We start from the raw sequence: 13,556 nt of genomic DNA, 5'->3' as shown, positions 1-13,556 counted from the left end.
ACGGACCACATGTTATTAAATTTATTTGAACTGTTGGGAGCATAACGACAAACTCTTGCATTTTGTATGTTATTTATGCGATCTGGCATTCTTACAAATATACTCTGCAAAGCAAGAATATCTCGTCTAACAAGTATCTTCTCTGTTTGCCAACCGCCCATACCACCACAAATGTAAGAAAATTGTAAAAAATGTTTTTCAAGAGTCTTTATCCGAGAGCTTCAGTCTGAAAACTATTGGGTTTGGCGTGGTGACATCTGCAACTATAAGTTCCTGTCCATCAACCAAGCCAAGTTCTATGCAAATAAAAATGTTTAATCACTTGAGGTAAATTAATGTCTTGATGTACTTGAACAAAGCACATTCAAAACTAACACAAATTTCATACTTTACCTGTCAATGACTTTGACAAGTTGGGTCTTGTCGCTTCCTCAATGGAAGGAATTGACTTCATGTAAAGTGTGTGATTTTTACCATTTACTGTCGTAGTGATACCAGGGCGTTTCATTTGCCTATGAAACACGACCAATTTTAGAAAAACAATCTCTGATTTGTTTAGTTCCAGTGTTAACAACCTTCTGGTGTTTATGCAGCATTGTAAATTTGATGCAAAAACTTAAGAAAACGGCAAGATAACTGGGATAACGTATGGCTCCTTGGTTTAAAAGGTTGTTAACAACTGGACTGACTTACAAAGTGTTATCTTCGCACAAATAGTCAATTAATTCACGAAACAGTGTCTTTGGGGAGAAAGTTAGGCTTCTTGGTTTTTGACTGCAGGCAATACAATTTTCATTCCTCTCTGCCTCAAATGTGTAAGTATAGACTCCATCCACATCATTGAAAACCATGTAGTTGTTGAGGGGTAAAGCGCAACTGGAACAAATAAAAGCAAATGAGTCAAGCAAGTGATTCCACTGCAAACATTTTTTGCAATTGCAACATTATAACAAGGAATTTGATTAAAAGAAAACTAATACTTTGATTGATTTTTATAATTCCTAACCAGGGCCAGATAATGGTGTAGAGGAACAAATTATCTAATTATTGAGCTAAATGGAATAAACAACATTTAAAAGTTGTTGAAATATTTTTGAAATTTGTCATCTTTTTGCCAGGAATTCGGTCACAAGTTTCATACCTAGTAGCTAACTTGAACACTTCTGTTGAACAAGCTGCTGCAATGACCGCATTGGTTGATGCAACGGCGGGAATGATTCTTTTAATAACTCCTTGAGTCAGACGGTAAGTGACACCCTATCACAAACTTCATGTAAGTTATATGAAACAAACTATTGATTGGCTCAATGTTTTGAATGCTAAAATATACCTGCAATCCATATTCATCCGCCCGTTTGCAAGCAGCTTTGCAAATCCATGATATATGATCAGGATTGTCACCATCTATAGGAATATCTGTAATATTGCAAAACAGCATGTTTTTTTATTTATATATTACAATTTGCACCTGTTCACATTCGAAAAATGATACTTTACATCTCCAAGGTGTATTAATACAATAAATATAAAATTTGAGTTCAATTTTAGTTTAAAAAAACATGGGGCATTCAACCCACTTACCTCCGAAGGGTTTTTCTTTTTCCCACCCAAACATCCGAACATATTCAATGCAATGTTCAGGCTGCCGAGGTGTATGTGCAACTGTACACATTGGGTACGCCACCTGACACAACAAAAAACAAATCATGAATATCAATAAATAACATACAAGCCCACAGTGACAAGCAAACGAGGGAAAAACATTTGGGGCAATTTTGGACAATTTTAACCAAAATATACTTGTGGAGGGTAAAGATCAAGTGTGCAGTCAATGCAAGCTGTCATTCCAGGTAAAATAACTCTTGCATTTCCCTTGAAACCTTCAGTCCCTCCATCCACCAAAGGAATAATTGAACTTTGATCTAAGTTTCCGTCTTCATCATACTCTAGCAGGCTTATCTGAAAATTTGTTTGACCAAGACAACTAATGTACAATAAACCAACAATACAACTATAATTTACAGTTCCTTGTTAGCACAGTAAAAGTCAAAATTTTAAATGCTGTTTGAAATACAGAAGCTGTAATTTAAACTTATTGATACAATCAGTACAAGAAAATCTGAAATTAGCCAACTTTGTATGACATCATAAACAGGGTTTTCATCATTATTCGACATTATGTTGCTGTTGCTGCCAGGCACATTGTACTTTCATTGTTATGTTTTTCTTGCATAATTGAACATAACTTTTATTTGTAGATGTGTTCTTGCCCTAGCTGATAATTCAATTTCTTCGATGTATCCTAGCTAGTAAGTAGGTAAAGTGTCATTGAATAAAGGGTATGTTTAATTGTGCCATAAGATTAGAGTAAAAACCAACATCCTTACCAGCATTCCATTGATCCACCTTCTGGCTATGATTGAATCCAAACCACAGACAATAACGTGGAATTCTACAAATCAGGTTCAAGTTTACCAACATGAAGAAAACAGTATAAAAAAACAAAATAAATAATAATGAGCTTACGCTTATAAAAGGATGAATCATAGTCTTGGATTTTGCAGAAATGTCTGATTAGTTTTCGTCAAGAAATAAACACAAATTTGAAATTTTCACAACTTGGTACATTTACAGTGTATGGGACCAATGCCAGCAACAGATTAAATACAAAAGGATACGGAACCACTTGCGCTCCTTTTACCCTCTTGTTGATAAACTCAGCAGCAACATTTGCCTTGGGCTTGTTGATGTCTGACTGTCTGTTAACAAGTACACAAGATGACCACAGATATTTATACACTCATTTTATACGAATATATACTTTAAGAAAAATGTCATTCAGACAACAGGATATCAGCCTATTTGTTAGGTGGTACCAATGGGTCTGTCCTATCCTATTTGATACTTAATACATATATACTCATGACACCCTTGGACCAGTATATACGAATGTACTGCGAAAATTAATCACATAGATTTTACCAAAAGAACAAAAATGTTTAATGAAGTGTATTCAACAGGTAAGCATATTTTCAACATTTACTGCAGAAAATGACTCTTACCGAAAAAGGAACTGTCTGTTTAAGTTGGATAGATCGATAATATCCATATCTATGACATGAATGTGACAGAAACCATTCAGTGTAAGATCTTTCAGAAGCTCACAACCCAAACCTCCAGCCCCAATAACCAACAGTTTGCAGTTTTCTTGAACAAAGTCTAAAATCTAATTCAGTCAAAATGCAACATGTGTTAGTGTTTTATTATCGAATTGTTGAAACTTGAATATTCTATTTACCACACAAAATGGTTGCATTTGTTTTAGTTTTACATACAGAAACCCAAAAAAACAAAGGACATAAAGACTTTGGCCTATATGAAATTACAATCTTTTTTTCACACAAATAAATTTAATTAAAACCTATAGACTCCATACCTCTGAACTTGGTTCAAAGTCGGGGTGTGCGAATGGACTCGGCCTTTCGAGGACATTTTTGAGGTGATTCCATCTACCGTGCCATCTCGTGGCATCAGAACGGTCATTGTTGCCATCCACTTCCATGGTGAAAAATAATAAACATTTGAAAGCAGTGAAATACCTAAATTTCCGACTTCCCTAATCGAGAGCAAAATATTAGTTTTTTCAACAATTTTAAGGTACAACAACTCGACACACAATGAAGTGAAAATGTAAACATACAGGTTTAGGAAATTACGCAAACGCTGAATCTAAACAACATTATTCAATTAAATTCAATTGAAAGTGTAAGTCAGTTAAAATATAATGCTTTTCAGAAACTACTTTCATTTTTTGATTGGATTGTGAACAACTATAAAATAAAGGCATTTGTTTCCTTTCATATTGTACCTTAATTTAAAAAAAAGTATATTAGGTGCTTTCCCAAATAAAAGAACAAAATATATTTCTATGTCAATGTATGTTTTTTTGATTTGTTGTGTGATTTACAGTAATAATTACTTTGTAACCTCACCTTATGTAAATTATAAAGGGAAAGTGGATAATGGTGCTAAAGTTATGTTTTGTTATCTATTACAGACCAAAATCTTATCGTCTCTGATGTGTAACCGCCATTTACTTTTTCCTTTTTCTCGAGAAGATACGATTTATATACTCATACATCTGGATTGGTTTGATAGAATTATCAGGCGTCCATCGAAATATAGACTCTTGGAGTTTATTTAAACGAAATGAAAGTTCTTCTGATTGTTTTCTTTTACGTTGCGGTTTCCCAAGGATGTTTCCCAATACGCAGGTATGCATGTTTTTTCGGTCGAACTTAAAACAAAGTAGTATATTTGTGCAAAAAAGCCATAATAATCAATGAGAATTGCACACAGGTGTACACCTTGTTTCGACCTACAAGCTCTCATCAGTACAGCCTGGTTACTGTGACACTGGATTAGCTTTTAGACTATCAGGCACTCAGATTTCCACTTTGTGGTACCTTCAAGGCCGATAGCACTATCGGATAAAAAACAGTAGTTAGACCATAGTGCGCTCCAGGTGGTTCGTCTCTGTTGTTTGGTACCCAGTTGAGTAACCAACGGATCGACAATCGACTGGAAGATACCACAAAGTGAAAATCTGTGTTTCTGCTAGTCTGAAACTAGCACAGTGCCATAGTTACCAGCTGCACTGTTGGGACCTTATGGGTCGAAACAGTGTATACTGGTCTGCAGCTCTTATTAGTATTACATATTTTTGTGTATTTTACAAAATAAATCAGTTGTATCATAGTTGTGTGACTATTGACTGTTTACAGCATCATTAAAACTACTAACATTGTTCTAAATGTCGTTTTATAGAAAAAGCTTGTCCGAATTTGAACGTCATCTTAAGCAATGCAAAAACAAACAAGATAACGGAATACAGAAGTATATGATTTTCTATGGTATTAAATTTGAGCTTAAATTGAAAATAAAATCTTGTGCAGGTTTTCTGCGGATGAGTGGTGGAATTGTGTGGATAAATATAGTGAAAAAGGCCAAAAGATGTATGTGGCTAATTTGAATGACACCGTTGTTAAAGTAATGACACCAGTTCACTTTGTCACGATGGCTTGCAATTAATCTTAATCGTTTTTTTACCAGCTAGTTCAACCAAAAGATGAATCCAATAACTATCAGGATGTAAAAATCTCAGCATATTCAGCTACAGCATCTTTTCCGAAAAAAATGCTCAGAAAATTTGACAACAATGATATTAGAGTATCTGTCGTCATCACAGAAAAGTTATCAGTGTTCCCAAATGTTCCAAACGAAACAAAAGTGGTAATGTTAAAAGCACGCAGCAAGTTTCCTCACAACACTTTTTTGTAATTAATACGTGTGAATAAGGGTTATCCAAACTGGGTTAACTCTGCACGTGGGTATGTCAGAAAAATATGATTTAAATAGAATTTTACAGTTTACTGCTTAGTACAAAAAATTAAATTAATAGCTTTAAAGTTCACTTCACGATATGTTGCAATTAACAAGCACCAGCTTTTTAGATTTTGGCATCACACATAAAAGGGTACGGAAGCACAACTTTAAATGATTCGTACTCAATACATTACAATACAGAATCGATAAAGCAGAAATACCCAGATAAGGTAAGCACATCTTGCACATTTTCGACTATTTTGTGTTTCGATTATTAAAAACTAGCAATGTAGATGCTGCATCAGTATAATTATCAAACTTAACTGTGTTAAGATAATTAAAGTGATATGTATAAACTTTTATGTTCTTAGGATATAGGAGTCAAGTTTAAAATATTCCAAGAAGAAACACGGACATGGACGGAAGAGGAAAGAGAAAATATTTGTGAAACTTCGCACGTGACTAGAAAGCTTGCTTATTTCGCAATCATTGTGGTGAGTTGCCCGTGAAGCTATTTAAGTTAGCTAATCGATTCATGAAAAGATCTTTGTAGCCATAAATAACGCTTGATTGCAATGCACAATGGCATAGCTCCTATCAATTTGCATAGTGGTTGTAAAAGGTTTAATCTGAACTCATCCCGTTCATTTAATACGAATGTGGAATTGAACCTAATGTGAATATTCTATATAAATCGGTAGTAAAATATCTATTCAATTAAATGCCGATAAAGTTCACGAAAATTGCCCCGCGTTTGAATCTCAAATGTGAACAGTTTTGTTTCTGTAGAATCAAACACCAATGTTGGCTAACAAGGAACTTTCTATGCTGACTCTAATCACTTGTTCCTTGTCGAGCATCGGGTTATTTCTCACCGTCGTTATTTACGTTGTAATTGAGTGAGTTGCTAATTCTTTCTTGTGCTGATGCAACAGTCACACCCGGCGTTGACATTTATAAAATACTTTCTGTATAGCGTAGGTGTCAAATAAGTCCCCGTAATGAAAACTACCAAGGTTAATTTAAAGGACACATAGAAGTAAAATTTATATCCTTTTCCACAGGGAGCTTCGATGTCGTCGTTCAACCTACTATCTCGCCAATATTTGCGTCTGCTTGTTGGCTGTCAACCTTATTTTTCTGTTTGGAATTAACAGGACAGACACCACTGTGCCTTGTTACGTTGTTGCAGCCTTGTTGCACTTCTTCTTGCTGGCAAGCTGGTTTTGGATGAGCGCAAACGCGTACAGCATGTACTATTTCTGCGTGAGGGTAAATGGGCCTTTTTACAGAATAGTTTGATGTTTAAACGGTGGAGCGCATACTTCATCAATAACATTAAAATTATACAACGAGCCGTATCAGTCCCTTGTTACTTGAATGCTTATTTCTGGTGTCTTGGCACTTACTGATACAGACCGAGGAATACCTCGCAAAAACCTCTTTTTATTAACCTTTTCTTCAAAGAAATCATCCTGTCTTAATACTTTTTTTATTTTTTTTTAGTTATTTATTTATTTTTATTTTTTTCGTGATCGTCCTTAAGAATGACTTGTTGAAATTACCATCAGGTTGTTCGGGTTGCAAACGATTCTTTGAAGAAAGTTGCCACCGCTGTATCCTACATCGCCTCTCTCGCCATCACACTCCTGACGCTCGGGATCGGGTACTTTTACATGGATGAGGGTAAAACATGCCTAGGTGGGTGCCTCGAAACAAGAACAAATTGGAATAAACTACTGCATTCGAAAATCATTTATTTTTTTCCACGTTTCTTTCTCACTTTCCTTATTTTCCCCACTTTCCTTGTTTTACCCACTTACCTTATTTTCCTAATTTCATTTTTTATTCCCGTAGTTACCCTTGAATTTTACGTTCCATTATCTACTTCAAATCACCCCAATCATGTGTATATCTATAAAGGTTCGTCTTCTAAATACCGTTCGTCTAAAGTTTGTTGGTTGGATAAAGGATCGTTAAAGTACGGTTTTCTGGCACCCGTTGCCATTATTTTCGTGCCAACTTTTTACTGGTTTCTCGCAGTTGTAAGTCACGCCATTTGCCATCGAAAACAGGTACTGGTTACATTTTTGTATTCATAATAAAACTCCTAATATCAAATGTCACAAAACTACGTGTAGGTTCCTTCGAATCAAGGAAAGAGAACCCAAATACAAAATTTTATGATCGCCTTTTGTTTGATCGTAATAACAGGGATGAGTTGGATCTTTGGTTTTCTCCTTCTTTTGTCCACAGACAGGACATACAGGACAATTTTAAGTTGGTTATTTACGATCACCACCTGCAGTCAGGCAAGTACATATTTTTGTACCAATATAGAGCAGAGTTTAGTAAACTTTTTTGTTCTGTAAAAACTTTGTAAAGCGCGAAAGACTTTTCTCTACAAATGTTAAATTTGTTTCGCGACACAAGGATTTGGCGACCATGTGGGGTCGCGAACCATAGTCTGAAAAGCGTGGTGTGGTGGTGGCGTACGCACCAATTACCGATTTTACAATCTTTCTGATGACAAACAATCTTCGCAATACTTTAACACTTGTGCAGTAATTCTAACCCGAATCCCGTTTCTTTAGGGTGTTTTTATCTTTCTAATTCACTGCTGTCGCAAAAAATCAATTCGCGACTTATGGCTGACACGACATGCGGGCAGACCAAGGAGTTCGTCACATTTCTATGTGGATACAACAACTATGGAGAGGAACATTCGCCAGAGAAGGGGGATGAGTTTGGCTCGCGACAAGAAATGCACAACTGTTTGATGTCTTGTAAAAACAACCTGATACGTATTGCTGTAGCTACAAGAATCACAATAAAATATAATTTATTTGCTGATGCAAATTTTGTCCAACAATGAAATGGGCACATACTAGGTATTCAGTATTTAGCTGTGTAGCTTTGTTGCGTTTTAGTGCGAAAATCACGTTTGTGTATAGTAAAGAGCAAAAAAATAGGCAAACCGAAATTCATTGTGCACTGCGCTCAAGGTTGAGCTTGAGTACACGCCAACAGACTGTCGTTATAGATAGCAATAAATAAACCAGGTACCATGGCTAATGATTAACTAAACTTGACGTCACAGCGAGCATTTGCTCCAAATCAAGTACAATTGCTCATAAATATATACAAACAGGTTTAAGCAAAGATTTTAAATAAACGGCTGGTTCTAATAAATAAGTTTGAACTCTTGAACGCTCATTTGAAAGGAAAGCAGTGAAATACCTAAATTTTCGACTTCCCTAATCGAGAGCAAAATATTAGTTTTTCCAACAACTTTAAGGTACAACAACTCGACACACAATGAAGTGAAAATGTAAACATACAGGTTTAGGAAATTACGCAAACGCTGAATCTAAACAACATTATTCAATTAAATTCAATTGAAAGTGTAAGTCATTTAAAATATAATGGTTTTTAGAAACTACTTTCATTTTTTGATTGGATTGTGAACAACTATAATATAAAGGCATTTGTTTCCTTTCATATTGTACCTTTATTAAAAAAAAGTACATTAGGTGCTTTCCCAAATAAAAGAACAAAATATTTTTCTATGTCGATGTATATTTTTTTGATTTGTTGTGTGATTTACAGTAATAATTACTTCGTAACCTCACCTTATGTAAATTATAAAAGAAAGTGCATAAAGGTGCTAAAGTTATGTTTTGTTATCCATTACAGACCAAAATCGTATCGTCTCTGATGTGTAACCGCAATTTACTTTTTCTTTTTTCTCAAGAAGATACTTTTTATATATATACTCGTACATCTGGATTGGTTTGATAGAATTATCAGGCGTCCATCGAAATATAGACTCTTGGAGTTCATTTAAACGAAATGAAAGTTCTTCTGATTGTTTTCTTTTACGTTGCGGTTTCCCAAGGATGTTTCCCAATACGCAGGTATGCATATTTTTTCGGTCGAACTTAAAACAAAGTAGTATATTTGTGAAAAAAGCCATAATAATCAATGAGAATTGCACACAGGTGTACACCTTGTTTCGACCTACAAGCTCTTATCAGTACAGCTGGTTACTGTGACACTGGATTAGCTTTTAGACTACCAGGCACTCCGATTTCCACTTTGTGGTACCTTAAGGCCTATAGCACTATCGGATACCAAACAGTAGTTTGGCTGCTTCAAGTAGATCTTCTCTGTTGTTTGGTACCCAGTTCGGTAACCAACGGATCGACAATTGACTGGAAGATACCACAAAGTAAAAATCTGTGTTTCTGCTAGTCTGAAACTAGCACAGTGCCATAGTTACCAGCTGCACTGTTGGGACCTTATGGGTCGAAACAGTGTGTACACCTGTCTAAAGCTCTTATTAGTATTACATTATTGTGTATTTTACAGAAGAAATCAGGCAGTTGTATCATAGTTGTGTGGCTATTGACTGTTTACAGCATCATTAAAACTCTACTAACATTGTTCTAAATGTCGTTTTATAGAAAAAGCTTGTCCAAATTTGAACGTCATCTTGAGCAATGCAAAAACAAACAAGATAACGAAAAAAAGAAGTATATGATTTTCTGTGGTATTAAATTTGAGCTTAAATTGAAAATAAAATCTTGTGCAGGTTTTCTGCGGATGAGTGGTGGAATTGTGTGGATAAATATAGTGAAGAAGGCCAAAAGATGTATGTGGCTAATTTGAATGACACCGTTGTAAAAGTAATGACACCAGTTCACTTTGTCACGATGGCTTGCAATTAATCTTAATCGTTTTTTTATCAGCTAGTTCAACCAAAAGATGAATCCAATAACTATCAGGATGTAAAGATCTCGGCATATTCAGCTACAGCATCTTTTCCGAAAAAAATGCTCAGAAAATTTGACAACAATGATATTAGAGTCTCTGTCGTCATCACAGAACAGATATCGGTGTTTCCAAATGTTCCAAACGAAACAAAAGTGGTAATGTTAAAAGCACGCAGCAAGTTTCATCACAACACTTTTTTGTAATTAATAAGTGTAAATAAGGGTTATCCAAACTGGGTTAACTCTGTACGTGGGTATGTCAGAAAAGTGCGATTTACATCGAATCTTACAGTTTACTGTTTCGTACAAAAAACGAAATAAAAAAATAACTTTGAAGTTCACTTTACGTTATGTTGCAATTAACAAGCACCAGCTTTTCAGATTTTGGCATCACACATAAAAGGGTACGGAAGCACAACTTTAAATGATTCGTACTCAATACATTACAATACAGAATCGATAAAGAAGAAATACCCAGATAAAGTAAGCACATCTTGCACATTTTCGACTATTGTGTTTCGATTATTAAAAACTAGCAATAAACATGCTGCATCAGTATAATTATCAAACTCAACTGTGTTAAGATAATTAAAGTGATATGTATAAACTTTTATGTTCTTAGGATATAGGAGTCAAGTTTAAAATATTCCAAGAAGAAACACAGACATGGACGGAAGAGGAAAGAGAAAATATTTGTGAAACTTCGCACGTGACTAGAAAGCTTGCTTATTTCGCAATCATTGTGGTGAGTTGCCCGTAAAGCTATTTAGGTTAGCTAATCGATTCATGAAAAGATCTTTGTAGCCATAAATAACGCTTGATTGCAATGCACAATGGCATAGCTCCTATCAATTTGCATAGTGGTTATAAAAGGTTTAATCTGACCTCATCCCGTTCATTTAATACGAATGTGGAATTGAACCTAATGTGAATATTCTATATAAATCGGTAGTAAAATATCTATTCAATTAAATGCCGATAAAGTTCACGAAAATTGCCCAGCGTTTGAACCTCAAATGTGTACAGTTTTGTTTCTGTAGAATCAAACACCAATGTTGGCTAACAAGGAACTTTCTATGCTCACTCTGATCACTTGTTCCTTGTGGAGCATCGGGTTATTTCTCACCGTCGTTATTTACGTTGTAATTGAGTGAGTTGCTAATTCTTTCTTGTTCTGATGCAACAGTCACACCCGGCGTTGGCATTAAAAAAATACTTTCTGTATAGCGTAGGTGTCAAATAAGTCCCCGTAATGAAAACTACCAAGGTTTATTTAAAGGACACATAGAAGTAAAATTTATATCCTTTTCCACAGGGAGCTTCGATGTCGTCGTTCAACCTACTATCTCGCCAATATTTGCGTATGCTTGTTGGCTGTCAACCTTATTTTTCTGTTTGGAATTAACAGGACAGACACCACTGTGCCTTGTTACGTTGTTGCAGCCTTGTTGCACTTCTTCTTGCTGGCAAGCTGGTTTTGGATGAGCGCAAACGCGTACAGCATGTACTATTTCTGCGTGAGGGTAAATGGGCCTTTTTACAGAATAGTTTGATGTTTAAACGGTGGAGCGCATACTTCATCAATAACATCAAAATTATACAACGAGCCGTACCAGTCCCTTGTTACTAGAATGCTTATTTCTGGTGTCTTGGCACTTACTGATACAGACCGAGGAATACCTCGCAAAAACCTCTTTTTATTAACCTTTTCTTCAAAGAAATCATCCTGTCTTAATACTTTTTTATTTTTTTTCAGTTATTTATTTATTTTTATTTTTTTCGTGATCGTCCTTAAGAATCACTTGTTGAAATTACCATCAGGTTGTTCGGGTTGCAAACGATTCTTTGAAGAAAGTTGCCACCGCTGTATCCTACATCGCCTCTCTCGCCATCACACTCCTGACGCTCGGGATCGGGTACTTTTACATGGATGAGGGTAAAACATGCCTAGGTGGGTGCCTCGAAACAAGAACAAATTGGAATAAACTACTGCATTCGAAAATCATTTATTTTTTTCCACGTTTCTTTCTCACTTTTCTTATTTTCCCCACTTTCCTTGTTTTACCCACTTACCTTATTTTCCTAATTTCATTTTTTATTCCCGTAGTTACCCTTGGATTTGCGTTCCATTATCTACTTCAAATCACCCCAATCATGTGTATATTTATCTATGAAGGTTCGTCTTCCAAATACCGTTCGTCAAAAGTTTGTTGGTTGGATAAAGGATCGTTAAAGTACGGTTTTCTGGCACCCGTTGCTATTATTTTCGTGCCAACTTTTTACTGGTTTCTCGCAGTTGTAAGCCACGCCATTTGCCATCGAAAACAGGTACTGGTTACATTTTTGTATTCATAATAAAACTCCTAATATCAATTGTCACAAAACTACGTGTAGGTTCCTTCGAATCAAGGAAAGAGAACCCAAATAAAAAATTTTATGATCGCCTTTTGTTTGATCGTAACAACAGGAATGAGTTGGATCTTTGGTTTTCTCCTTCTTTTGTCCACAGACAGGACATAGGACAATTTTAAGTTGGTTATTTACGATCACCACCTACAGTCAGGCAAGTACATCTCTTTGTACCAATGTAGAGCAGAGTTTAGTAAACTTTTTTGTTCTGTAAAAACTCTGAAAAGCGCGAAAGACAGACTTTTCTCTACAAATGTTAAATTTGTTTCGCGACACAAGGATTTGGCGACCATGTGGGGTCGCGAACCATAGTGTGAAAAGCGTGGTGTGGGGGTGGGGTACGCACCGATTATCGATTTTACAATCTTTCTGATGACAAACAATCTTCGCAATACTTCAACACTTTGTGCAGTAATTCTAACCCGAATTCCGTTTCTTCAGGGTGTTATTATCTTTCTAATTCACTGCTGTCGCAAAAAATCAATTCGCGGCTTATGGCTGACACGACATGCGGGCAGACCGAGGAGTTCGTCACATTTCTATGTGGATACGACAACTATGGAGAGAAACATTCGCCAGAGAAGGGGAATGAGTTTGGCTCGCGACAAGAAATGCACAACTGTTTGATGTCTTGTAAAAACAACCTGATACGTATTGCTGTAGCTACAAGAATCACAATAAAATATAATTTATTTGCTGATGCAAATTTTGTCCGACAATAAAATGGGCACATACTAGGTATTCAGTATTTAGCTGTGTAGCTTTGTTGCGTTTTAGTGCGAAAATCACGTTTGTGTATTGTTAAGAGCAAAAAAATAGGCAAACCGAAATTCATTGTGCACTGCGCTCAAGGTTGAGCTTGAGCACACGCCAACAGACTGTCGTTATAGATAGCAATAAATAAACCAGGTACCATGGCTAATGATTAACTAAACTTGACGTCACAGCAAGCATTTGCTCCAAATCATGTACAATTGCTCATAAATA

At 35.7% G+C, this 13,556-nt stretch overlaps 3 protein-coding genes across 4 annotated transcripts; 2 read left to right on the top strand and 1 right to left on the bottom strand.

Annotated features, from left to right (window-relative positions):
• Positions 1 to 6: 6 nt before the first annotated feature.
• LOC145908503 (NEDD8-activating enzyme E1 catalytic subunit-like) lies at positions 7 to 3,609 on the bottom strand. The gene is made up of 12 exons (XM_082995805.1): positions 3,437 to 3,609; positions 3,063 to 3,226; positions 2,679 to 2,759; positions 2,527 to 2,570; positions 2,388 to 2,452; positions 1,801 to 1,959; positions 1,582 to 1,684; positions 1,331 to 1,416; positions 1,142 to 1,257; positions 694 to 876; positions 394 to 512; positions 7 to 296 (listed from the first exon to the last, which is right to left on the bottom strand). Exons 1-12 carry the CDS (start codon positions 3,560 to 3,562, stop codon positions 199 to 201), a joined length of 1,344 nt encoding a protein of 447 aa, XP_082851931.1. The 5' UTR covers positions 3,563 to 3,609; the 3' UTR covers positions 7 to 198.
• A 565-nt stretch (positions 3,610 to 4,174) lies between these two features.
• On the top strand, positions 4,175 to 8,209 carry LOC145908499 (adhesion G-protein coupled receptor G7-like). 2 transcript variants are annotated; one of them, XM_082995801.1, is made up of 12 exons: positions 4,175 to 4,274; positions 4,828 to 4,896; positions 4,956 to 5,049; positions 5,113 to 5,292; positions 5,514 to 5,615; positions 5,757 to 5,879; positions 6,175 to 6,284; positions 6,450 to 6,657; positions 6,957 to 7,086; positions 7,309 to 7,460; positions 7,527 to 7,697; positions 7,980 to 8,209. In XM_082995801.1, exons 1-12 carry the CDS (start codon positions 4,210 to 4,212, stop codon positions 8,163 to 8,165), a joined length of 1,590 nt encoding a protein of 529 aa, XP_082851927.1. In that variant the 5' UTR covers positions 4,175 to 4,209; the 3' UTR covers positions 8,166 to 8,209. The 2 variants fall into 2 exon arrangements, with proteins under 2 accessions (XP_082851927.1, XP_082851926.1); XM_082995800.1 differs by having other exon boundaries at positions 6,957 to 7,460.
• A 987-nt stretch (positions 8,210 to 9,196) lies between these two features.
• Positions 9,197 to 12,732, top strand: LOC145908502 (adhesion G-protein coupled receptor G7-like). The gene is made up of 11 exons (XM_082995803.1): positions 9,197 to 9,302; positions 9,852 to 9,920; positions 9,980 to 10,073; positions 10,137 to 10,316; positions 10,542 to 10,643; positions 10,783 to 10,905; positions 11,201 to 11,310; positions 11,476 to 11,683; positions 11,982 to 12,111; positions 12,337 to 12,488; positions 12,555 to 12,732. The coding sequence occupies exons 1-11, from the start codon at positions 9,238 to 9,240 to the stop codon at positions 12,678 to 12,680; spliced, it is 1,359 nt and encodes a 452-aa protein (XP_082851929.1). The 5' UTR covers positions 9,197 to 9,237; the 3' UTR covers positions 12,681 to 12,732.
• The last annotated feature ends 824 nt before the right edge of the window (positions 12,733 to 13,556 follow it).

The sequence above is a fragment of the Ascidia mentula genome, chromosome 7, assembly GCF_947561715.1.
Source record: "Ascidia mentula chromosome 7, kaAscMent1.1, whole genome shotgun sequence".
Lineage (NCBI taxonomy): Eukaryota > Metazoa > Chordata > Ascidiacea > Phlebobranchia > Ascidiidae > Ascidia > Ascidia mentula.
The sequence above is the reverse complement of the archived record's forward strand: the minus strand, read 5'-3'. Positions and strand labels throughout refer to the sequence as shown.

Excerpts from the sequence above, each read along its gene's own strand:
- LOC145908499 (XM_082995800.1), top strand. The coding sequence starts at position 4,210 with ATGAAAGTTCTTCTGATTGTTTTCTTTTACGTTGCGGTTTCCCAAGGA. Across the intron at positions 5,050-5,112 it reads TGAATGACACCGTTGTTAAA|CTAGTTCAACCAAAAGATGA; the intron begins GTAATGACACCA and ends TTTTTTTACCAG. Across the intron at positions 6,285-6,449 it reads GTTATTTACGTTGTAATTGA|GGAGCTTCGATGTCGTCGTT; the intron begins GTGAGTTGCTAA and ends CCTTTTCCACAG.
- LOC145908502 (XM_082995803.1), top strand. The coding sequence starts at position 9,238 with ATGAAAGTTCTTCTGATTGTTTTCTTTTACGTTGCGGTTTCCCAAGGA. Across the intron at positions 9,303-9,851 it reads GGATGTTTCCCAATACGCAG|AAAAAGCTTGTCCAAATTTG; the intron begins GTATGCATATTT and ends GTCGTTTTATAG. Across the intron at positions 11,684-11,981 it reads TGTACTATTTCTGCGTGAGG|GTTGTTCGGGTTGCAAACGA; the intron begins GTAAATGGGCCT and ends AATTACCATCAG.
- LOC145908503 (XM_082995805.1), bottom strand. The coding sequence starts at position 3,562 with ATGGAAGTGGATGGCAACAATGACCGTTCTGATGCCACGAGATGGCAC. Across the intron at positions 1,960-2,387 it reads GGTGGATCAATGGAATGCTG|ATAAGCCTGCTAGAGTATGA; the intron begins GTAAGGATGTTG and ends ACAAATTTTCAG. Across the intron at positions 1,685-1,800 it reads TTGATCTTTACCCTCCACAA|GTGGCGTACCCAATGTGTAC; the intron begins GTATATTTTGGT and ends TTGTTGTGTCAG.